Raw genomic sequence first — 25,474 nt, 5'->3', positions numbered from 1 at the left:
AGGTCATCTTCTTGCATGGCAAATCAATTGCCTCGAAATGATGGCTCTATTTTTGGCCCTTCAGCACTTTCTCCAGCAGCTGAGAGGCTACCATGTTCTAGTGCGGGTGGACAACACATCGGTAGTCTCCTATATAAATTGCCAGGGCGGACTGCACTCGCGCAGCTTGAACGAGCTAGCGCATCAGGTTCTGCTCTGGGCACAGGACAAGTTCCTGTCCCTCAGGGCGATTTACATTCCAGGGCACATGAATGTGGGAGCAGATTTACTGTCCAGACAAGCTGTGGCACACACGGAATGAAAACTCCACCCCGACGTAGTCAACCAAATCTAGGAAAGATTCTTTACAGCAGAGGTGGACCTCTTTGCCTCCCAAGAGACAGCACAATGTCCCCTCTACTACTCTCTGACTCATCCAGCTCCCCTGGGTCTCGACGCGATGGCCCATATGTGGCCCAATTTACGCCTTTATGCGTTTCCTTCAATACCTCTGCTCCCGGGAGTCCTGGTGAGGGTCCGTCAACACGGTTTGCACCTCTTACTGATAGCGCCCCCTTGGCCGGCCAGAGTATGGTTCTCGGATCTAATATGTCTCCTCGAACGCTCACCTTGGATGATTCCAGTGAGGAGGGATTTTCTGTCTCAGGCGCAGGGGACAATATTTCATCCCCGACCCGAGCTTTGGAACTTTCACGTTTGGCCCCTGAACGGGACCAACTTAGTCAAGCTGGTCTTCCAGCCAGCATAATTGACACTATTCTAGCCGCTAGCCCTCTGCTGGAGTTCCTGCAAGATAAGTTGTCCTCGGGCTTGTGCCCTAGTACCCTCAGGACGTACATGGCCGCTATTTTAGCCTGCCACATTCCAATCGAGGGGGTTACTGTGGGAAAACACCCTTTAGTTGCTCGTTTTATTCATGGCGCTAAACGGTTGAGGCCACCCACTAGAGCCACGACCCCTTCATGGGATTTATCTATCGTGCTCGAAGGTCTAATTGACACTCCTTTTGAACCGCTATAGTCAGCGCCTGACAGGCTTTTGACTCTTAAGATAGTTTTTCTTATGGCCATTACCTCTCTCAAGAGGATTGGAGGTCTGCGCGCCTTGTCAGTCTCCCCATCTTGCCTGGACTTTGCCCCTGGGTTAGTCAAGGCCATTCTGCATCCTCACCCGAACTATCTTCCGAACGTATTTTCAAACATGCACCCTGTTGTTCTCGAAGCCTTCTGTCCTCCACCTTTTACAGCTTCGGAGCAGAAGAAACTTTACCTATACCTCTTTTCCACTTCACTAGTGCTGGTGCCAGGTGCCGCATTTACGCTAGACAGGAGCTCAGCGGGTGCTGCATGATAATATGTCACAGGCCAAGCCCACTCAACAGAAACGAACATGGCCGAACTCAGTTTATACTCAGTTATTCTCCAAACATTGAAAATGTATTTCAATATCCAAAGGCAGCTTATTCGACGTATTATGACCGCTGAAAGAGATCGACATAGACAACGAATACGTGCAAGACGACTGGTAAGTTCTGCCCTTCCGTTAACTAATGTGTTTTTTTTTTTTAACCCAAACTAGCATTAGCTTAAATGCTAATGGTAATGGTATCTAACTAAACTGTTGTTCTTCTTTTTTTTCAACACGTAATTTACGCAGTAAATAACATTTAACATTCCAATTTTCACATCGCCTCAAAACTTCGTGTGTGCCGTAAATCGCCAGTGATGTGGATGTTGCCACGAGCACAGCAGTGGTGGGATACAATTGTTCCCGATTTCAGCCCAGCGCAGTTCATTGAAAATTTCAGAGTCTTGCCGGAGTCATTTGAATACATTTGTTGCTAGCTGAGTACAATGGGGAAAAGAAACACTACGTATCGCCTGTGTATACCGCTAAGAAAACGAGTTGCTATTGCCATTTGGAAGCTGGCAACCGGTGGCGAGTACAGAACAGTGAGCCACCTTTTTGGAGTAGGCATATCCACCGTGTGTAATTGTGTGCAGGACTTTTGTGACGCTGTGATTAGAGTACTTCTCCCTCAACACATAAAATTTCCAGATCCAGCCAAGTTTGTGGAAATGGCAAACTTTTTTAAAAGTCGCTGGAGAGTGCCACAGTGTGTGGGGGCAATGGATGGAAGTCACATACCTATAATTGCACTGAAAGAGTACCCAGGTGATTACTTTAACCGCAAAGAATGGCATTCAGTTGTTTTACAAGCTGTTGTGAATGGAAAAGGACAATTTTGGGACATTTGTGTTGGATTTCCTGGTAGTGTTCATGATGCAAGGGTGTTAAAACAGTCATATGTATGAAAAAGGCTGAGTGATGGTGACCTGCTAAGCCAAAACAAAGTTAACATCTGTGGTTATGATGTTGGTCATTACTTAATTGGTGACCCTGCCTACCCTCTGCAAAATTGGCTGATGAAGCCATTTTCAGACACTGGCAGATTATCAATTCAACAACAGAAGTATAATTACAGAATAAGCAGTGCAGTGTCAGTCGTGGAAATGAACTTCGGTAGGTTAAAAGGAAGTTGGAGATGTCTGATGAAAAGGAATGATTGTCAACTTGACTTTACAAAGAAGATGGTGTTGGCCTGCTGTGTGCTGCATAATATATGTGAGGAGCATGGTGACAACTTTAGTGAGGATCTTCGTGCCATGCATGTCAATCTACAGCCTCCTCTTCAGGCAGTACCTGACCATGGACATCCAGAAGGAGCTGATGTAAGAGCAGCATTAATGGACTACTTCAACAGACAGGACCAATAAATCTGTAGTGTTTTATTGAAATGCAACAATTGAAGAACAAGTAAAGTGCAAACATTTTTTGAAACATTAAACTGTGATTACAATAATAAATAAAAATAAATGAAAAAAAAAACTTTAACTGTGTGTTGTCTGGTTTCTCTCCATAACCGTAACCATTCGCTCCAAAAGGCCCAGCATAGTACCTGAGGCCTCATCCATTTTTTTAAGAATGGCCTTGTTCATCTCTCTACTTTGCTGTAAAAACTGCTTATCCAATCTTTCCATATAGGCAAGTAGTTCCTCATTATCCCGTTCTCTCGTCTTTCTCTTAGCTGTGTAATGACACACAAATAAAAGTAAGTAAATTGGCTTAACATATAATACACGAATGTTATATTGAATTTTTAATACAAATTTCTATTACTGAGAAACTGGCGACAAAACAATACTTACCTTTCCTTCATGGTTCTGAAGATGAGAAAGCTTCACTTAAAGGTGAAGATGCACTGCATTCTTCCTGATCTTCAGGGCTTCCCACACATGATGTATTTGAGTCTAAATATCAACAGTACAGAAAACATCAGTTTCATATTTTCGGCTTGTTCAATTTTGTACACAGTAACAACGCATTCTTTCAACAAAATGTGTTGTAAACCCACCCATACTGTACACATACAACATTATGAATCATTGAGCAACAAGTTAAAGCATCATATTAATAATCACAGTATGGCTGCACAAAGATGTAAACGTATGTAGCAACTGAGATTTTTTACACTAACAAAGAAAGTAAACAAAGTAACTTAGCTTACCAAGATCCGATGTGGAAGGGAAGACGATTTCCTGGAGCATTGCTGTGGCTAAATTTAATGCCCCAGTAAGTTGATTCGATGGTCTGTGCCCCAGCACCGAATCCATCACATCATAAAAATAATCTTTTGCTCCTCCACCGCTGCCGCTTTTACACAGCCCCTTCCTTTTGTCCCTGTAGTCTTTCTTCAGTTTTTTTAGCTAGTTGTTCGAGTAAATCCTTTCGACTATTAGTTCTTCCCGTATTTCCTCATTCTTTTTTTTTTCTTAAAGCACTTTCTAATTTCTCCTGAATCTCTGCGGATGTCCAAATAGCTAAAAGCGCTTTAGTTTCGTCCGCGCTCCACGTTTGGGTCGCCGCCATTTTTTTTTAAACAATCCCTATAACTCTTACTCCGCCTACCTCTCGTGACGTCACGGGTTCTCGCGACTAGACCAGCAGAGTTTAGGGGCCGGTTTGGTGCTCATTTTAGGGCACCAATTTTTTTCTGTGGAAAAGCGCAACACTGGTTCCAAAATTGGTAACCGGCACGGAACCGGCGCGGGAACCAGAGCAGTGGAAAAGGGGTACTACTGTGTCCAGTACATGTTCTTCCGATCTATATTCACCGCACCAGCTAGTGGCGTAAATCAGAGCAGGTCTTTATATGCTATAGAGGCCACAACCGGGGGGCGGCCGCCACTACACAGACCTTGTCACACTGGGTGAGAGATGCTATTGCTCTCTCCTATGAGGCGCATGGGCTCACTTTGCCTCTAGGAATCAGGGCTCATTCAACCAGGGGGATTGCTAGCTATTGCACTAGCAAGAGGTATTCCCCTGCAACAAGTGTGTGACGCGGCGGGCTGGTCCTCTCCGCACACATTTGTTAGATTTTATAGTCTGGATGTTCCTGTCACTCCGGGCTCACGAGTCCTCGAGTCAGCTTCCCAGACATAGTTCTGAGACCTGTCAGCCTTGTGCGCACACGCTACACAATGCGGGGTCCAGACACTTGCAGTGCGGCGACGTTGGTACTCTTGTTCCCATAGCGTTTTCACGCAGCATCGAGTGTAGCCTTTAAAAGGGAACGTCTCGGGTTACTTTGCTGTAGCCCTGTTCCCTGAAAAGGCAGGAAGGAGATGCTGCGTCCCAATGCCGCACTGCCTACTTGACTGGACGTCCGTTCAGACAAATCAATCTGAGGAATGTTGCCGGTTCACTCCTATTTATAACCTGCGGGTGCGTCTAATCAGATGATGTCACCTGACCAAGGTTATATAAAACAAAATTTGGCGTGTTTGGTACACACATGCTTCACAACCGGCAACATGAAAAGATATTCTCATAGCGTTTTCATACAGCATTTCGTTCTCGCCTTTTCAGGGAACAGGGTTACAGCAAAGTAACCTGAGACGATCTCCATCTTTGTTTTCATTATTTCATGTGCTAATACTAACAGCTTACTCCCAAATATACAGCCACAGGCCTGGCTTCAGCATGGAGCAGAAATTAGTGTATAGAAGAGGTAAAGGTTCCCATTTGATCATGATGAGAGAGAACTTGATTATTTTTAGATAAAGTAAAAACATGCAACATCAATTTATACAGTAGTTACCCTAATAATAGTTGCATCCTTCGCCAGCCAAAAACTTTAGTGTCTGTGTTTTGTTTTGTTTATTATAATGTATAAAATTTTTCTGCATTTCCATCCTCGGCTCAAAGGATCCCTAAGAGTTGCCTGCTCATTCATAAATAAAGATACTTACTTGTTGGTCCCGAAGGCTATAATCTTTTATTAAGTAATAATTCATGATTGGTATCTCAGTAATCTCTTGGTTTTAGCCTGATAATTAGTCAATGAATAGACACAAATTAAAACAGATTTTTAAACCATGATTATTATTACAATTGTTAATGAATTCTTATTGACAATTTTTATAAAATGTGCACTTATTGTGTTTCAAGTGACATGTATGTTTATGTAAGTGATGTAATGATCTGTAATACTTCACTTAATATGTCCAGTTATCCCTACTAACTACTATTATTTGACCCTGCTTACCATTTCTCATTTATTTGCAGTTGGTTCCATCTGAAGAGAAACTTGCTACACTGACTGGGTGAAACTATGAATAAAAAATGAAAGAATTAAAATAGTATTTAAATGTATTTAAAGGCTTAAAAGGAGAATGATGGCGCTTTGTTTCCATCAGTGTCTGTCACTAAGAGATTGCGACTGTTAGGTTGATAAAGTAGTGAATAGCTAATATTCTCCTTTGTCAGCACTGTTACATGAGGGAAAAATTGAATGCAAATTAGATACATTAAAATAAGATTTAGCAGAATGCTGTTATTGACTTTGCAGTACCTCCTGCAAATTTCCCTGGTGTCCACAATTATTATAGTGCTTACTTGCAATATAGTACAGAGCAGTGTTCAAATTAGACTCGGGTTTCTGGGGGGTGGCAAGATGGCAATAAAACACTGCTTCCATTTGTTCAAGTGCATGCACTATCACAGTCTGGTGCACATTGTCATACAATTTCAAAATGGTTTTCGGTAAACAAATGGAAACAATTTATTAAAAAAATAAATGTATGTGCGTTTTAACCTATTGTGTTATTTCACCCAAACCTCAGCAGTGCAAAATTGAAAATTGACCTCACGTTTTGCACAGGGGATTCGTCAAGTTGGAGCATGTTCAGGCGTCTAAGTTCCACTGAAGTTAAATTGCAATGCTACAGCATACAATTCTGAATAATTGTATACAGAGACGCTCCTGGTAACAATTATAAAAAGGCCCATATTATACAATATGTGGCTGTGATTTTCAGGTGTACACAGTGCACATACATTACTTTTGTCCATATGGTGTACCATGCAGGGTACTTGTAGATTTACAAGTCTTGCTTGTGGGTCCTTATGTGTTGAAGGTTTGCTTACATTTGCCTGCCAAAGTGGATAACAAGGTTGACTTTGAATTTCCTAACTAGCTTTGACTTTTTTCATAAACAAAAGCCTTTGAGACCGACTTCTGGTAGTACATTTTCATATTTGTATTTTTTTTTATTTAACTAATTACGATTTGAAAAATAGACTCTTCAAGAGAAAGTGACTGCCGTGTTTTAGAGACATGTTGGGTAGAGTAGCGTACAGAAGATTATTTTCAATCCTATGCAAAACAATAGAAAGAGATAGCATTCTCTAAGGTCTCTAATGCTTAATACACTTTTGTATTATGGAAACTGACAAAGGTGTTGTACAACATAATAACTAGACAATGTGCAAAGTAATGTAAAGAAAAATAAGGACAACCACACAATAAATGCAATGCAGTAGTTGTAACAGTAGAATTGTGGTTGATGATGAAAACAGCGACATGACAATTAGCAGCATATTTTTTTTTTTATTGTTAAAATGTAACATTACCTGAATGTTATGAATAGAGTGCTTATTACTCCTGGAGTTTTATCAGTAAAGTGTTTAACATTCCCTCAGGGTTCTCAGTAAAACGTTTAACATTCCCTAAGTGTTATTCCCCATGAATAGAGTCTTTAACATTCTGTGAGTGTCATGAGCAAAGAGTCTATTGTGATGTTGCTGTACGATGGCCAATACTGGTACTGTATATGAGGTCAATGCATGATTCTGTATACAAGTTCTGAATATGATATTATAATGCGATGTATTGTATGCATAATAAGTGAAATAGATAGGGCATGCGCACAATATTTGTGCCCCAGTAAATAAGTGTGGGACAGTTTGTCATTAAGGCTTCTGACAGCTAGTGAGAAGAAGCTGTTTGGGAATCTTGTGGACTTGCTCTGGATATTTCAGCTAGATGGCAGAGGGACCAGAGTTTAGGGTGAACGTGGGAGGGATCTGACACTATACTGCTAGATCAGTGGAGGCGGCATTTGTGATAGATGCTCTATATTAGAGGCAGAGAGACTCATATGATGTTATGTGCTGTCTTCATCTTCTGCTGCAAGGACCTGCAGGTTAATCCTCTGAAGTTCCCATACCATATAGTGATGCAGCTGGTCAGGACACTTTTAAAAATGCCTGTGTAGAATATGGTGAGGATAGAGCAGGGGAGTCTAACTTTCCTCAGTCAGTGCAGAAAGAAGAGACACTGCTGTGATTATTTGCTTAGAGATATGGTGTTGTGAGTCTAGGTGAAGTCATCAGATAAGTCTTCTTCTAGAAACTTGCAGTCTGTCACCATTTCCACAGGGAAGCCAAGGATTCACACTTAGGAGCTCCCAGGTACACTCTCTCATGAATTTACACTCAGTGAGCTGAATCAGAGCCATGCATTAGAAATGGCTACATGTGCCTACAATTAACATGAATGATGAGGATGGCTGCAGAACCCTACTGTAGAAAGCTGGCCTGTGCTGCCATTTGGACTGCAGTTTGAGTGTTACGCATTTGGTATTACTATTCATATTCCTGGTCCTCTGTCGCATTTATCTTTATAGTTAATGAAGCACAGCAGTAGTGTTCTTGTGTAACTGAGGGAATAAGTGCAGAGAAGATGCAATACTGCCTGCAATACCCCCCAAAAAAAATTCTTCTACCCACACACACTCAAAACACAAGAGCAGCGGTCACATTATAGCATTGAATATGTGTTAGTTTATGGAATCTAAAAATATATATGTGGTATATCATCGTGTGATCATCAGTGTCATCATGAAAAAATATTTGGACACCTTGTTTAATGTAATTTCAGTGCATGTATGTCACTTCACGTTTTCACAAAACATTTCTTTTGGCTTTGTACATACAAACACTACTGTATGCACTGCAGTTATAGATTTTACTACTGCAGAAAAAAATGTTCTTATGAAAAATGCACCTGGTTATTATAAAAGAAATTTGTAATAGAAAAAGAAAATGGTATGCAATGCAATAGTACCTAGAAATAGTTGTTCAAAGAAGGACAACCAGTGAACCAGTAATAGTATTATGGGTGTCCAGTCAGGGTGCCTAGGCTGACCCCTGTCCACCATCAAAAGTGCCTACACTGAGCATGCTAATTGGCCAAAGGAGTAAAGAACGAAAGTGGCTTGGTCTAATAAATAAATTTTGCATCATGTGCATGGGGGGTGCATGTATGCCGTTTATCTGGGCACTATGGGAAAAATGAGCAGTGGGCAAAAGACCAGCTGGCAGAGGAACTGTAATGATCTGAGCATTGCTCTGTTTGGAAACCTTAGGTCCTTGCATTCATGTGGATGTTACTTTAACACATAACACCTATCTAAAAATTGTGGCAGACAAAGTATACCTCTTTATAACAACAGTAATCCTTAATGGCAGCAGAAAAAACACCTTAATCAGGTTCTGTGACATTGTGCGGCCATTGGGAAGAAAACACTTACAAGAATGTAAGGATCTATCCAATGACAGAAACTTCAAACCCCTTTTTTTTATTTGCTCAGAGCAGCTGTACTGGAACAATTCTTACAAGACCAGTATTGTCAAGTGCATTTGCAAGACCCATCAAGAACCATGATGATTCCAAGACTTACCAGCATAAAAAAACATTAATTATCAGGACCTCAGATTAGAGCCATTATGAATGATTTACAGAGCATAAGAAGCAGATATATGTCAATATCAACTATTTAAATAAGATTATTGCATATCTTGGATGCCCTCGCCATTTTTTTTTACAATGCAGAAAGGAATGAAAATCAGTGTATAACCATTGAAATAGAAGGTGCATCTAAACTTTTAACTGGTATTGTAAGTGAGGAGTTCTCCTGGACAATCAACTCTGCATCACTGACCAAGAAAGCACAGCAGAACCTCTATTTTCTCTATTTTCTCCACAAACAGGAAAGAATGAGACTCCACCCACTCATCACACATTCTTTCTGACGAGCTACATCACTGTGTGGCACGGGAGCTTTACCGCCTACAATCGACAGACCCTGCAGCACATAGTGAATGCAGCTGGAAATATTATTGATGTTTCATATATAAACACATGCCTCACTTGTAAGCATTGTGGGTGACTCTTACAGAGTTTCCGTGCCTGCTCCTCCAAATTTAGGAAGCTGAAATCTCTTCCACTTCAGATGATGGATTGGAGAGAAACCCTTTTTTCTATCCATCTTTATTTTATTGTACATATGGTAGAAAGTGACAATAAATTTAAACTCGACTTAACTTGACTCCTTAATGGGTCAGAGCTGTTTTGATGGCAGAGGTGGAAGCAACACTATTAGGCAAGGAGTTATGCTATTGTTGATCAATATGCCAAAGTCAATCGGCATATATCTCATAATCTTGAGGGTTTTTTTTCTGTTTGGGGGCCCTAATCTCTCCCCTCTGAGAGAGCTTGGCCAATCAGCCAATTAACCAATTGAGAGGCTACAGCATACCAGGCTACCAAAATTCAAACTCACTGATGATATGGTGAGCAATGTACTGCTTACGCCACTGTGGAGTCCTGCGGATTTAAAGACAATTTGCCAAGAGAAATAGACAACAATTAAATTACAATGAGGCAAAAAGTACATTATTTCTATTAGTAGATGGGGTGAAGCTGTAATAGCCAAAAACAGCTTTGCAGAAAAGTACTAATGATGGTTATTTGAATTCTTCAAAAACTTCATTCCCAATCAATTTTATTTTAAACATATGAATTATGAATGCATACCTTGGTGTGTAGGTATAATATCAAAAGACACTATGAGTAAATTTAAAGTGGAGATAAAATACACAATGTGTATTAATATACTGTAGTGTATTAGATTGCAAAAAAATAAATGTCTGGATATGTATTTCCTCTCACTGTGCATAAAAAATGTAAGAATAACATAAGCCATGTTTCTTTTTTCTTCAGGAACCTGCTAGATCGAGACACATTCTCAAAATCTGATCCATGTAAGTACAATGGACTTACTTGTTTTTTTATACAGCTTACTGGAAATAGGTTACTGAATGGCTTCCTGGCTTGGTCTTTTTCATAGACTCTTCTAACTTTCTTGCACTTTTCATTGCACTGTGAAAGTGTCTACTTGGCTGTTTCAGATAGTTCCCTTAACACATCACATTTGCATAGTAATGTGACAGGTTTTCTTCAATATCAACACAATGCCATAATTTATTCTATGCTCAAACCTGGACTCTTGAATATTAATGAAAGCTTAGAATGATGCTTTGCTCTCTGTGGCACAGGCATCTTGTACTTATATCAGTTAAAACTGGTTTGTGTTCCCTTCAGGGCAAACTTGATTTATTTTTGATTAAAATTTGCAGATAATTTAATATTTTAATATTTAATAGTCTATGCAGTATATATTTGTGAAAGCCTATTATATTAAATGTGATAGTTCAGTTATGATTTTGTTAAAACTTTTTCAAACTTCAATTTTTCTGTTAATCTGATATACTGTAAACAGAACTTTTTTTTAATGTATAAATCCGATAAAACCTATTTGCTTTTCTCCCACATTACAACAGTATGCATCCTGTATACTCAGGGAGTGGAGTCGAAGCAGTGGCGGGAGGTGAGTGAATGATATTCAGAATCAGCTTGTTCCGACTTCATTGCTTTTATGCTTTGCACACCATGTTCTATGCCTGATGAAATAACTTGAGAAATACATAAAAAGCATACACTGCTCACATTAAAGAACACTTATTGCTTGTTATTTGTTGTTTTGGCATTGTATTCAATCAAGCAGACTATAGGGATCACATATTGTTTGAAAAATTTGCAATTTTATACAATAAAAACCGTTTAGCTTATGACTATGCTAACTATAAAGGAGAGCTTACAGCCTTTGAGATTTAAAATCAAATACGAATTTGTATTCTTGCCAGGACCTTATCAACACCCTCTCATTTCCTGGGACTGCAGAGAACATGGAGTCACCTTTGTTATGTTTGTTATTCTGGTTGTTCCCATCTTGTCCCTTGACAGTTTACAGTCTCTCACTTTCATTACCCATTTTTTAAATCACTGTATTTTATACTTGTTATAAATGTTGTTGTAATAGACAGATATGTAATAGACAGATATGTGATGGTTTATGCACGAAATGTTTATCACAAAATCTAAAACAATTTTTAATATATAAGACAATCAGTCTTTCACATTGCATCACATCTTTGCATAATGTTTTAATTTAACCACATCGGAGGATTTAACCAGTTTAACGTCATGCTACAGCATCTCAATTAGATTTAAGTTCGGACTTCTAGGTTTGTTTCGAATCATCGTCCTGATGCGCAACCCAAACTGATGGCCAGACTTTCAGTATTCAGGATTTTCTGGTAGGAAACAGAACTCATGGTTCCATCAAATTATGGCAAGTCATCCTGTTCCTTGGTACATTATGATATTCTTTTCATAAATACTGGGTTAATCTTATGCCAGATGTAACTGGACAAACACCTTCCAAAAAGTTACATTTTTTTCTTATCAGTCCACAGAATATTTGCTTAGAAATTTTGGTAACAATCAAATGTGAGGACGAGCGTTGTGTTCTTTTTGACCAGCAGAGTTATTTGCCTTGGAACTATTCTATTGATGCTATTTTGTACAGGCTCTTTCTTATTGCTGACCTTATGCCAATATGTCAGAGTCAATTAGCAATAATCTCATAATCTAGAGGATTTTTTTTGTTTGGGGGCCCCAATCCCCCAATCCCTCCCCTCTGAGAAAGCTTGGCCAATCAGCCAATTAACCAATTGAGAGGCTACAGCATCACCCAGAATTCAAACTCGCCAACTCCTGATGATATGGCGAGCAACGTACTGCTTATGCCACTCTGGGGCCCTGAGGATTTAAAGACAATTTGCCAAAAGAAATGTACGACGATTAAATTAAAATGAGGAAAAAAGTACATTATTTTTATTAGTAGATGGGGTGAAGCCGTAATAGCCAAAAACAGCTTTGCAGAAAAGTACTAATGATGGTCATTTAAATTCTTCAAATACTTCATTCCCAATCAATTTTATTTTAAACATATGAATTATGAATTCATACCTTTTTGTTAATATGTGTAGGTATAAAATCAAAAGATACTATGAGTAAATTTAAAGTGGAGATAAAATACACAATGTGTATTAATATACTGTAATGTATAAGATCGCAAAAAAATAAATGTCTGGATATATTTTCCTCTCACTGTGCATATGAGGCAAGTGAGACCTGCAGCTCTTCAGATATTGTTCTGGGTTCTTTTATAAGCTCCTGGATGAGTCATCATTGTGCTCTTGGAGTTATTGTAGTACTGTAGGCCGGGCACTCCTGAGAAGGTTCATCACTGTTTCAAGTTTTCTTCATTTGTGGATAATGGCTCCCACTGTGGTTTGCTGTAGTCCTAAAGCTTTATAAATGGCTTTGTAACACTTTTCTTACTGATACATGTCAATTACTTTGTTTCTCAACTGTTTTTGAATTTCTAGAAGGTTTTTTTTTTTTTTTTTTTAGATCTGTAAGCATGATTCACTTTGTCAGACAAGATATTTTAAAGTGATTTACTGATTCAACAGATCTGGCAAAAATCAGCCCTGAGTGAGTGACTGATATATACACACACATTCGAAGCACACCAGTAAATCAATATCAGAGTGGCTTAAAAATTTAATAAATCCAGGTTTTGAAAAGGCCTATTCAAAGTCAACCCAGTTGAAATGCTGTGGCGGGACAGAACAGAGCTGTACGTAAGTGAATACCCAAAAACCCCAATGACCTGAAGCGAACAATGGACCAAAACAATGGAAGAGACTGATAAAAACAGGCAAGAAATAATTACTATGAGTATAATATAATATAATATAATATAATATAATATAATATAATATAATATAATTTACAATGTGAAAAAGTTTTGGGAGCTATCCTCAGCTTGGGAGTTCTGGAAGTGACAATTTGGTCCTCACAGAGCCCTGATCTCAATATGAAGAAACAGAAAGATTTGATTTGTTAAACAGAAACAAACCCCAAAACAAACCCCAAATATATTTGATGTTTTAGTCTATCCAAAGAAGCTACATTTAGCTTTGATGAAAGTTTGGCTCACTCATAGCATTCTCTCATCAGCTTCATAAGGTTGTCACCTGGACTGGTTTTCCATTCACAGATGTGCCTTGTCAAAAATTACTTTGTGATATTTCTTGCCTTCTTAATGTGCTTTAGACCATCAGTTGTCTTGTATAGAGGAAGGATGGGTACAGAGTTAATAGTCCTATTAGTTCTACCACAACTACTGTACAAATCATATTGTTGCAAGAAACACTTAGTTAAGTAAAATAAAAAGACATTACTGTACTTTCGGGAAATGAAGGTCAGTCAATCCAAAAAAATCTCAAGAATGTTGAATGTGTTCCTAAGTGTAGTCACCAAAACCGTCAAACGCTGTGATGAAACTGACTTTTATGAGTTTTTGTGCCTTCAATGTGGACATGCTGCTAAGGAGCTTGTGAGTGCCACCACAATTTTATACCCATCTTATCAACCTTGCATTGATAAGATTCTTTCGGTTCTTTCGGTTCTTTCGGTTCTTTCGGTTCTTTCCAACTGGCAAGTCTTCCTTATTTTAGACATGCCACCGCTGCTGCCTCTGCCAGGCTACTATTCCTTAAATGCTGGCTCATCGCCATTGCTACAGGAACTCAATGACCACATGTTTTTTTTTTGTTTCGGTCATCCACCGCTGCCACTGAACTTTGATGAGCCTTCAAACTTCACAACATTGTCTTATTGCTGAGGAGCTTGCAAGTGCCGCTTCCATTTCACACTCTTCTCATCAACATGTCGCGGCTTTGTTCATAATAACTTCAGACAAGGACATTCTGCCGTAGAGCTAGCAATTGCGTTCTCTGTTTCATGCCCACCTCATCGGTTTGTTGCAGCTTTGATTTCAATGACTTCAACTTGGGCCTTTAACATCAAAGCATTGCATTTGTCCATTACAATAAGTATAGTAACCTGAGGACAAATTGACATTGATAGTGATTAATTAACAATACAAAAGGTAAACTGTTCTCTCCTGTTCAGTACAATGTCCTCTGGTATAGTAACTGAAATCTTATGAAATACTGATATGGTTTCCATGGCTAGGGCTAGCTTTGGCAGAGGGTACTAAATAGTAAAACTTTGGAAAATAATTCATGATAACAAGAGTCATTGAGTCTATGTTAAAGATTGCTGAGAATAGAAGTTCAAGATTTAAGATTGTGTGTAGATAGCACATGCCTGGACATGCCAAGTGAATATGACCAAAGTTTACTACTCAAACAGTACATTTTGTTGTGTGTTTTATCCAGAGCTGGGTGATGTGTGTCCCCACTGCTTAAGTCCTTTAAATAAATGTTTGCCCTTGAGGGCATTCTGTTGATGGAGTTGTTCCTGTTATGCCCTTAAAATATTATCCATATTGTTATTTCCCACACACACCCTTACTGAGAAATTTTTTTTTTCCTCGAGGCCTTTCCTACAGTCAGGAACCAGCATTTGTAAACTGGTCAGTATGTGAGTTTGAAATTAAATCGTGTGAAGAAAAGGACCTTATGGCCTGAGGAGGATTTAGCTTTTTTGCTGACTTTACATACTTGAGATTTCTGTGATCTGTGAGGATTAGAAGGGGATAATCTGCACCTTCTAACCTTTGTCTCCGGCTTTCTAATAGGTCTTTGATGGCTAATAGCCTCCCGTGTCTGACGTCATGGTTTCTTTCATCTTCAGTTAATTGATGGGGGTACAAATCACAGATATAACTTTGGAGAATTTTAATAAAAAAAAGAAAAAATATACCATATGTGAAGAATTGTCAGTGGAAGAGTATTAACAAAATTCACATTTCCAAAAAAAAAATGATAAAGAAATGTTTGTCTGAGAATTGACAAGGTGTTCCAACACTTGACAATATGTTCCTTTTCTAAAGAGTTTCGAGATGTAATTTTGTGGGGTAATTACAAAAAAGTTGGATAATCACAGATAGATTTAGGATGTCTCAGAGGGCCATGGTAAATATATCTTGAAATCTTGTCTTTTTACTTGTTAAAGACCTGAAGAGACAAGGTGAAGCCGGTACCTATGGTAATAGAATTCACATCTCTTATCAATACACTGCTATAACCCTCCATCCTTCGTTTTCATGAAGAACATAAAAAGCAGTGGTGAGACAATGAACAGATTTATTTCTGATCTATTGCTTATGTTTCTGGAACTGAAAGTAGGTATTCTTTGCTACTGGTGTGGAGTCAGGGAGAAGTTTCTGACATTGAACAAGAGCAATGTGGATGCCTTAAACTTACTGAACATTTCTGCCAGTTTTCAGTATCTCCCAATTTTTTTTCTTGACCTCATGGTCTTCTTTCTGGAATGGGAGAGAGACATCACATTATCGCTTTAAATCTTGTAATATGTGCAATAAGTCATATGAACAGTAAGGAGCAATGGGCAAAAAGAGAACAACAGGAGACTCTAAGGAGATTAACACATAAAATACCAACCATTATGGTGAAAGTGACACTGAAATGACTGTGGAATTTTACAGTAAGTACCTGTAATTTGCATAACATATATGACAGTGGAGACCAATTACTGCATTCTTGAACAATTTATTTAAACATTATTATAACGATTAGGTCTTTAAATGGGTTTGTTAAAAACATGTGGCTCCTGAATATTTAGTAAAAAAAAAAAAAAAAAAAAAAAACAGGTCCTGAATAGTTTCTTCAAAAACTGTGCTAATTTTCATGGCAAAATGCAATTATTATGACTGAACCAGTGTGTGTGTGTGCGCGTGCACGCCGTGGACACGCAGGACATATTTGAACTTGTTTTCAGCGTTCTAGTACTAGTAAGATAAACAACAAATACCTTGAGAAATTGCTGTCATCACATCACTGTAACATTGGATTGAATTGTTTTTACATTGTTTGGCAGGAAGATGATTCATGATTTGATGTTAAGTACTAAAAGCCCCTAAACTCTCTTCCGTAATTATATTTTTGTAAAATTCCTTTCTTTTTTTCCTTAGTTAAATACAGACATAACAGCTACACAAACACAGGTGCGATTTTGTCACATCATAATCACATGATAAACAGTTCTCAAAATGAATTCTGTAAGCTAATGGGATTTTCAGTATTAGGTGCTCTTAGTTAGTGGGTCTCACCAGGTGGAAAATCATGTATTATCTGCTCTGCTATATTTAACAGACAAGAAATCTCAAGTGTTTGTGAAGTGTAAAACTTACATATTACTCTAAAAAAAGGAGAAAAAAAATACTGTGGCTATTATTAGTCTACACAACCGTGTTAAAATGGCAGGTTTTCCCACTATTGATGTGACATAGAGACTAAAATTATTCAAATAAAAAACAGATAAAAGTGTATACTTATACAGTAGTACAGTAATCTGGTTTCACTAATGTACATATTATCTAATACTTTCTTTGAAAAACCTTTGCTTGTAACACTGTATTGAATCTTTTTGGGCAAGAATCTATTGCATGTCTTGATTTGCCAAAGTTATTCCACTTTTCCTTATAAAATTACTCCACATCTATCAAATCGCAATGGGATCTCCTTGCTGAGCTCTATTCAAGTCATTCAACAGCTTTTTAGATTGAATTTAGATCTGGGCTATGACTGGGCCATTCTTTATCAGATTGACTTATAGAAGTACTTTGTAGCCTCTATCTGAAATATACCCTCATTCTGGTTGACAGGCTTTGACAAGTTGCATGGAGATGCTTTATGGAGACATTTAAAGCTGAAAAAGGCAGAGCCAAACAATAAAAAAATGTGAGCAATCAGAATGCAGGAGATGCATAAGAAATAGTAGTTGGAGGGAACCACTGATATGGGTGTTGATGTGAACTGAGTATAGAGTTCAGTGCACTTCATCACATGGCCTTGATCAACTTTTTATTTTTTTGGGCTACCACTAGATTACTCATTGAATCCTACAGTAGTCTATAGGACCATAAATGGCTGAGAAGTGTTCTATTTACTGATGTTTTTTGAAAAGGGACAAAGAAAAAAAAATATTTTGTGAAGAATTCCTACCTAACTGGACACAGACTAATAATTACATTGGCTTGATCAATATATCTAACCTGAGGTTCTGTAGTTTACATCACTCTATCTGCTACAGTATTTGCCTTTTGTATTTCTCTCTTATACACAACCTGGCCAAAAAAAGTCACTTACTCGAATGTTTCATTGGACCACCTTTTGATTGATCTTGCATTAATCATGGGCAGGTCGGGCCACTGTGTAAGGTTTTTTCTAGCACATCCCACATTATCAGCCCGATGAGTCCTGGCATGGTCGTCCTGGAATATTCCTGTTCCATCAAAGAAAAAAAAAAAAAATCCAGCGAGCCTTCTTTTTGGGCACATAACTTTGCTAAACCTAGACCTGTCCAACAGAAGAAACCACAGATCATAACTCATTTTTGCTTTTTTTGAGCTTTTTTTTTTCAGTGCTCGACAGTCTATTTCTTATGCCTGCTCGCATTTTTTTTCTGATTAGCCTCAATGATAAGTGGTTTTCCTAAGGCTACTAAACAGCTGTTTAGTCCCAATTCCTTGAGTGATCTTAGCATTGTGTGTATGGAACTGCCCATTTCACTGTTTTTTTATGATTTGATTTCACTAATGTTCAGAATGTTTTTTTGAGAACAAAGATCATGGTTTATCACTATCCTTTCAGGTTTTAATAGTGCAGTTCTTAACCCAGTTTTACTAGTTTAAGCAATCTCCTTAGTTGTTTTCTTTTCTTGATGCAGTATAATAATTTGCTACAATCACAGGATATGTCTATAAGAGATGAGAAGCTACTCACTCCATCAGTTAGGGTTAAATAACTTGTTGCTAGCTGAACCATATTAATCACTTCAGCAATTTCCAATGGAAGGCTCTTAGCTCTTTGCTTAGATAAATTTATGTAGTGATTTTTTTTGTTTGGGCAGTGGATTTTAATTCTTTAAAAATTTCAGAACGAAAGAAATACGTCTGACCTGTGTTATAGCCCACCGCTAGACTGGGCCAAAGCAAATCTAATATAATATATATATATATATATATATATATATATATATATATATATATATATATATAAAATAACCACTTTTTCTCTAGCGTCTGGTAGAAAGAATTTATCGTCAAGCCTCCAGTTAGTCCATTCTGCAACCAGACCCTTTTTGCTTAGTTTGAAGTTACATTTCTCCTAATTAGTTTTATTTATGTAGATTGATATTGAAATTATGGGTGGCTGGCGAGCATACTGTAACTTCAGTACTACCATAGGTTTAATGCTGAATCCTATATGGCAGCTAGACATAGCTTTGTTCTTGTTAAAATGCCGGATGAAGTATTGGGTTTTCGGCCTTGTTTAAAGATGGACAGTGACTCAGCTAATTAAACAGCCACTGTGGGTACATTCCACTATTCTAAGTTCATTCCACCACCTGGGTATGAGACGAGAGAATAGCCTTGATGCCTGTGGACTTTGGTGGGTCAAGTTGAGCCATCCTTGTGGCTTGAAGGGAAAGTATTCTGACTCACAAAAGGGTTAAAAGATCCTGAGAGTGCACAGAGATTTTGTTTCCATGAAGTACCGCAGTCTCCATTAGAAATTGTTCTTCAGTACCTTCTCTCTTTCTCTGCAGCCATGGCCGTCACACCCATGCCTATCAGCAGCCATTGATTTCAGTGCTGAATATTAATGTTCTAACCCTCAGCCCTGCTCCAGTGTTTGACTTTTGATTAGCATTAAAATCAATTGACCTTTAGCCAACGTATTACCTGTGGGAAATCCAGCCCAGTTGATGGCTAAGCAAAAATGAGCCCCTGAATATGAGAATGTAAATTGGATAAGAATCGGGTTGCAATGATAAGCATAGTAATTTATCCATACCCTTTTATGTGTGCACATAATTCATGGAATATATATGCTTATAATTAATGGAATATCTTAATTGCATACTAAAATATCAGAGAACCTTATTGTTAACGCAAGGCCCTGCATGATTTTCTTTTCCAAAAATGGCGATGAAACATTTTGTAAGGTGGTCATTTAACATAATGCTAAAAAAGTCACTTTCTCGAATCAACTCTGTGTACTTTGATTTACAGTGTCTGCCATGTATGATGCAGTTATGTGATAATAGCAGTCACTCAGTAGAAGCTTTCAAACTGTGTGGGAATGATAAGGCTACAGTAGTTTTCCCTGTTAGGGTGAAAGGGGGTTTGTCCAGGAAGGAGTAGATACTGTTAGCGTTTTCTCTGTGGCACTGGAACTCCCTAATTATACTGCTCTAGCTCAAAGAATGGAAGACATGTCCACAGCCCACATATCCCCAAATTTTCATCCCACATTCACAGTTTTGTATCTCTTTTTCTACTTTACCACCGATGATAAAAACTATGTGAACCAGACACTGCCTGACAGACTAGATGTTCTTTAACCATATTATGTCTTTTTTGTATTGTCATCTAACATATTCCATCACTATATTTAAAATTATTTAAATGTAGTGGACAATAAATTATCTTACTGCAGTAATATTGATATTTTTCCTTATTTGCCTCCTTTTTTATATCAGCTCCACTGAATATCTTAATATGATTACAAGACATTACTTTAATATTTTATATGAAAGATTTCTACATAAGACATGCATAAAACACTACATACAATTTTACCTACACATTTTGTCACATATGTATATGTGCATAATTGATTTATCTATTTTAAAATAACACGGCAATTAACAAGTACTGTACATGATCGTATTTTGTGAATTTAAAATGAAAGAGTTTTTTTTTTTACAATGCACTCTTAAGCTGTATTATATCACCAGCATGATTGTTATCATTATGCCAAGCTACTGTATAATTTACATTTTCCCAAAATTATAGGACTCAGTTCCACTTGCTTTTTAGTTTAAATGCCGGTAAGGGAGATCAACTTTTCAGTGTTTTCTACCAATTTAACCTTTGGTTACAGAAAGAAGGGAAGCGGGTAAGTGTTTTTTAATGCATAATTAAGTCTTTTTTTTCCCCTTTTTTTTCAAATGTATGAATTATATTCATACATTGCCTATAGAAACTAAAAACTACAGAAATTTTTCCTTAACAAAATAAAATTCCTATTCTTGTCATTTAACATACAAAAATGTTAATAAAAATAGTCAAGGCTATATTATGAGGTGTTTTCCAGCAGTACCACAACTTAAGAAGTAAGAAGAAGTGTTCTTAAGAGCCAGAGCAGAGTTTTTCTTTTGTTACATATAAAAAAAATCATATTAGAACTTTTTATTCAAACATCAAACCCTAAATGTGAAATGTTGAACATTAAATCTTAACTCACCCCTAGGCTATTTTATAGGCTTCTACTGTCCAGTCAATGTGGATAAGTCAGATACATCTGATTTAAAAAAAAAAAAAAAGCTTTAGTGTGGGTAACATTGAAAGTATAGCATTATTGTGATGCTAAGAATAAACTTCCTGCTATGGAATATTGCAGAGCAATATAACAGAGCAATGGGGTAAAATCATTATTTAGGCAGGAAATCATGCAGATCAGCACTGTGCTTTGTGCTCTGGCAAAATGTGAAATTGCAGATGCATAAAAAAAAATCTATTACTGAAGAAGGGCAATGCCATTTGCATTACAGTTACAAGTCCATTTTAATTAGCTGGACTGTATTTCTTACATATCACCTAATTCTTGCATGATTTAGTATATGTGACTTTGCAAATTAAAGTAACAAAAAAACAAAAAAAACAAATAGAAATGTTTTAAATTAAAGAATAATTAAAACAATAATCTGGTTGCATACCCTTTTATAATGGAACATGTCACTCAATCAATTAAATTTAAACTCTTATTCTAAAGTAATAATAACCCTGTCACGACTAGTGATTCTGTTGAACTCCAAATAGAGATCAACTGCTTCTTGTGAATTTCTTGGTTTTATCTGACTGCTGAACCGATCGTTTTTAAAGAGCTTATAACGCATGTAGTGGATTTCATTGACATAAGGCTTTGCTTGGGAGATGAGTACAAAACATTGTTTCCTCCGATCCTTCAGCACTGGACGCTTTGTCCCACCATCTCTCAGGGATCGAGGACGACATTCATTCAGACTCTTTTTTTGTTCTGGCACCTAGGTGCCAGAATGTCCTCTAGATGTCCGTACAGCAGAGTCTTTGAAAATCTTTAAACGACGACTCAAGACGTATCTGTTTCTTCAATACTTGGACTAATCCTCGGACCTCATTCACCACCCGGGACAGGGGCTGTAGTCAAGGGACTCATTTGAACAACTTGGCAGAGAAACAGGTTCCAGAGGCTGTGTCCAGCTGGCATGTGGGCCAATTGATGGCAATGCCAGACTGGCGGAGTGGATCCATGTGGGCAGTGGCTCCTGCAGGCTACTTAACGTAACTCCCATAGTTGTGACTAACTGGTTTTGATCAGCCCTTTTTGAGTGAGTTGAATGCGACACAGCCGGTATCATTTGTCACTTCTCTGGTAACCACAGCGTCAATTCCAGCTGGGAAAGGGGGCCATGGAGTCGAATGCAACGGCCTTTTACTCTTCAGGGGCTGGATCACGAAGACTGGCTCTCTGCAAAGAAAAAATTAGCGCAGCAACTCGTGCAGTCCTTTAGCTGATGTTTCTTGGGTGGCAAATAAATGACAGTGTTCAGTCTGCGCACTTTCAAAGTTCCTGGGGTGGATGGCATCGCCCTGCTCACATTACACTGTTTCATTTAACGTTTGCCACGCATTCTCCTCACTCCCAAACTTTTGGAACTGAAGCTAAACTCCCTGCTATGCTTTTAAAGAGCAGGCAAGCTCGAGGTCCGTTAACAATTATCTCTCACCAGCCTTGTCAGATTTAGTGGCCCTGCTTCTTCACAAATCTTTTTAAAAAGGAGGCTACATGCCCAGTGAACCCTTTTGGTTATCTCGGGGAAAATAAACATTTAGGTTCACGCTTATCACTGATGCTTCCGTGACACCAACCAAAACAGTGGCTGCAGTTAGTAAAAAAAAAAAAAAAAAATGCATTTTTAGGAAATGTTGAAACTGAGGCAAGAAAATTTACACACTGTTACCGCAGTCACCCCAGGAGTGATTTACAGATATGTGTTGCATAACAACCTTAATTATTTTTGTGAAAGAAAAAGACAATTTGCAATTTGCATGTGGGATTCTGTAGTGTATCCACTGTAGTAAAAGTATTTTGTAGTCCAGTCTCCTGTTTTACTTCCAAATTAATGCCTCTCTGTTTTTTTTTCTAGCTTCTCTTATCACTTGCACTGGTTTGCTGCATTTTGGAGCTGTGAAAAGAAAATTACGCGTTACAACACTTAAAAGACACACAAGTACTTTGTGCATAAGAGCCATGAGATGCACAAGCTGTGTGTGGGACGCTGTTGGGTAAATGGTGCATTCTTTTACTATGATAAGGAGTCTTCAAGTACCAAAGTAAGATTAAAAATGGGAGGAGGAAGCTCACGAAGCTGTAAATGGAAGTTTGGTGTTGTTTATAATGTCTCATGATCTTATAAAATCTTTGAGATAAAAAAAAGATTTTGTGTGGAACAGAACAATTTTACTTGATCTAATTTGCTGCCACTACTTTTTGTTTGACTCAAATAATGAGTTTGCCATATTTTAATGTGTATGTATAATACTCTACCAACATAAAACTGATACTACTGTAAACTACATGACCACAAATGAAATGAACACAAACTCAGGCTGATTTATAACAAATCTGTGCGAATTATAACTTTTTGCAAAATCACAAAAAAAAAAAAAAAAAAATCACACTAATATAACCTTTTGACTCAAAGATAATATGCACAAAATATTCAAAATTGCAATGTGTCTTGCTTCATCTGACAAAACTGCAACTTTTATTTTACTGCAAAATTTTTTTTTTTGCTGTCAAACTGCTCATGTAAGTTCCAAACTATTTTGGTTCAGAAGACCTCCTCATTATTTGATACATCTGAATAATTTTTCAAAAAGGAAAATATCAAGATGTGTTGATTTTATAGCCAACAACAACCAAACAAGAGGGCTGTAATGCTCAATCAACATTTTATGTTCATTTTATTATATACAGTAAATATTTATCCCATTTATACCATATCCATAGCTGCATACATTAAGCAGTCATAACATTAAAAACATTAATGTCATAACCACTTAGATTTTGGGTTCCCCTTGTGCCATTGGGTCAGCTCTGGCCCCCCAAGGCATTGCTCTGCAGAAACTTTGAGGGTATGTTCTGGTGTCTGGCACAACCAAAGCCTTTGAGTCCTTTGGGTACAGGGTGAGGCCACCATGGATCCATAGTTTGTTTGGCATTTTATTTTATTTTACCTTATGTGAATGTGTGGGTGTGTTGCATTCCCAGGGAACAGATGGAACGAAGATTTATTTCGAGAAGACAAATTGCTGGAGCCATGTGAGGCTCTGAGCAATGTTATGCTGGGTAACCTTGTGTCCTGACAGTTAAGCAGATGTTACTTTTACATGTACCACCTGCCTAAACATTTCTGAAGACCAATACAGGTCTTCAATGATTTGTACAGGTTTAAATGTTGTGGCTAATGTGTGCACCCTAATCAACGCTGGAAAAAGTTGAAGGAACACAAACTCATCACAGCTTGTTGTGTATGGAGCTGCCCATCTGCAGAGTAGTCAGGATGAATTTTGCAACAGCCATCTTAGTTTTTTTAATGCTCTATTAAAAAAAGAAATTGACTGAATTGATCCAAGATTCCTGTATAAATGTTCTCCAATTTTTTATTGTACAGCAAAGAAAATACTTAGTCTTTTTGCTTAAAAAATAAATTGGTGATACAGTATATTTCCTTAAAACAATTATTGGCATAGGAATATAGACATAAACTGAAAAAGTATTATTTAACTTTTATTTACCCTTTATTTACCTATGATGTGGTAACAAAATGCAGTAGATATTGTAGCTGTATAATATTGTAGCAATTTATCCATAGGAAAATGTGCAGGAATATAACATTGGAATTTTTAAAATTCATTATTTATGAGTATTTATCAGTGTCTGTTATTTTTCTTCTTCTTCTTCTTTATCTTTCGGCTGTTCCCTTTCAGGGGTCGCCACAGCGAATCATCTGCCTCAGTTATTATTTTGGTAAAATGTAAAAATTGCTTTATTTCAGTACATAAATAGAACATAAGTACATAAATAAATAATATAAATAGTTTTCTACATAAAATTTACATAATGCAAAATTAAATTTTTAGTAATTTTATTCATTTAGCTGTCTCCAATGTATGCATACAAAACATTTCCTGCTTTATGTCCTTTTTCCATTTTAGTATTTACCCACGCTTAAACAAGCTATGTAGATTTTTCTTTCTATTTTGACCCTATATAAGAGGATCCCCTTCTCATGGCTTGTTACTCAGTTCTACTTATCTTTACTCAGGTCTTTTCTTAGGAGTGGGGATGGAGGTTCAGACACTGAAACAGAGTGTTTAGACATGGAGTGAAACAAAGGGGGTTTCAGGTATAAGAAAAATGCATTTTTCTAAGGGTCATTTTAGCTGGAGCATTAAAAGACATATTTTGGTGGAGCTCTGAGACCCATGTTAACTTGCGAAAGAAATAAGGACCTTTAAAAAAATTAGAGAAGGGACTATGTGAAACAAAATGACAAGACCATAGCAGCAGTGGGTAAGTACATTTCATGAAAGAATACATATTTAAAATGAGCAGTTTGATAGTTTGCTGGTATGATGAGTGGCAGCAGGCTTATGCAAGTGGCATGGGTGGGCAAATCCTGAGCAGAATCCTGGTTTCACCGGTTATGTTGACTTGCTCTTAGACCCGCCATCTATTCCTTTTTGGGTTTTTCGAACATGAACGC

The 25,474-nt window shown here is 37.7% G+C and overlaps 1 protein-coding gene across 2 annotated transcripts in view; it reads left to right on the top strand.

Moving 5' to 3' along the window:
• Positions 1 to 25,474, top strand: part of cpne5a (copine Va) — a 96,235-nt gene that overhangs the window by 12,214 nt on the left and 58,547 nt on the right. For both annotated transcript variants that reach the window (XM_053503915.1, XM_053503914.1), the window contains exons 2-3: positions 10,412 to 10,452; positions 11,032 to 11,078. In XM_053503915.1, the coding sequence (XP_053359890.1) occupies positions 10,412 to 10,452; positions 11,032 to 11,078 (88 nt within the window). The remainder of the gene's footprint in view (positions 1 to 10,411; positions 10,453 to 11,031; positions 11,079 to 25,474) is intronic.

This window comes from Clarias gariepinus, chromosome 9 (assembly GCF_024256425.1).
Source record: "Clarias gariepinus isolate MV-2021 ecotype Netherlands chromosome 9, CGAR_prim_01v2, whole genome shotgun sequence".
Classification (NCBI taxonomy): domain Eukaryota; kingdom Metazoa; phylum Chordata; class Actinopteri; order Siluriformes; family Clariidae; genus Clarias; species Clarias gariepinus.
This window is presented reverse-complemented; position numbering and strand designations above follow the sequence as displayed.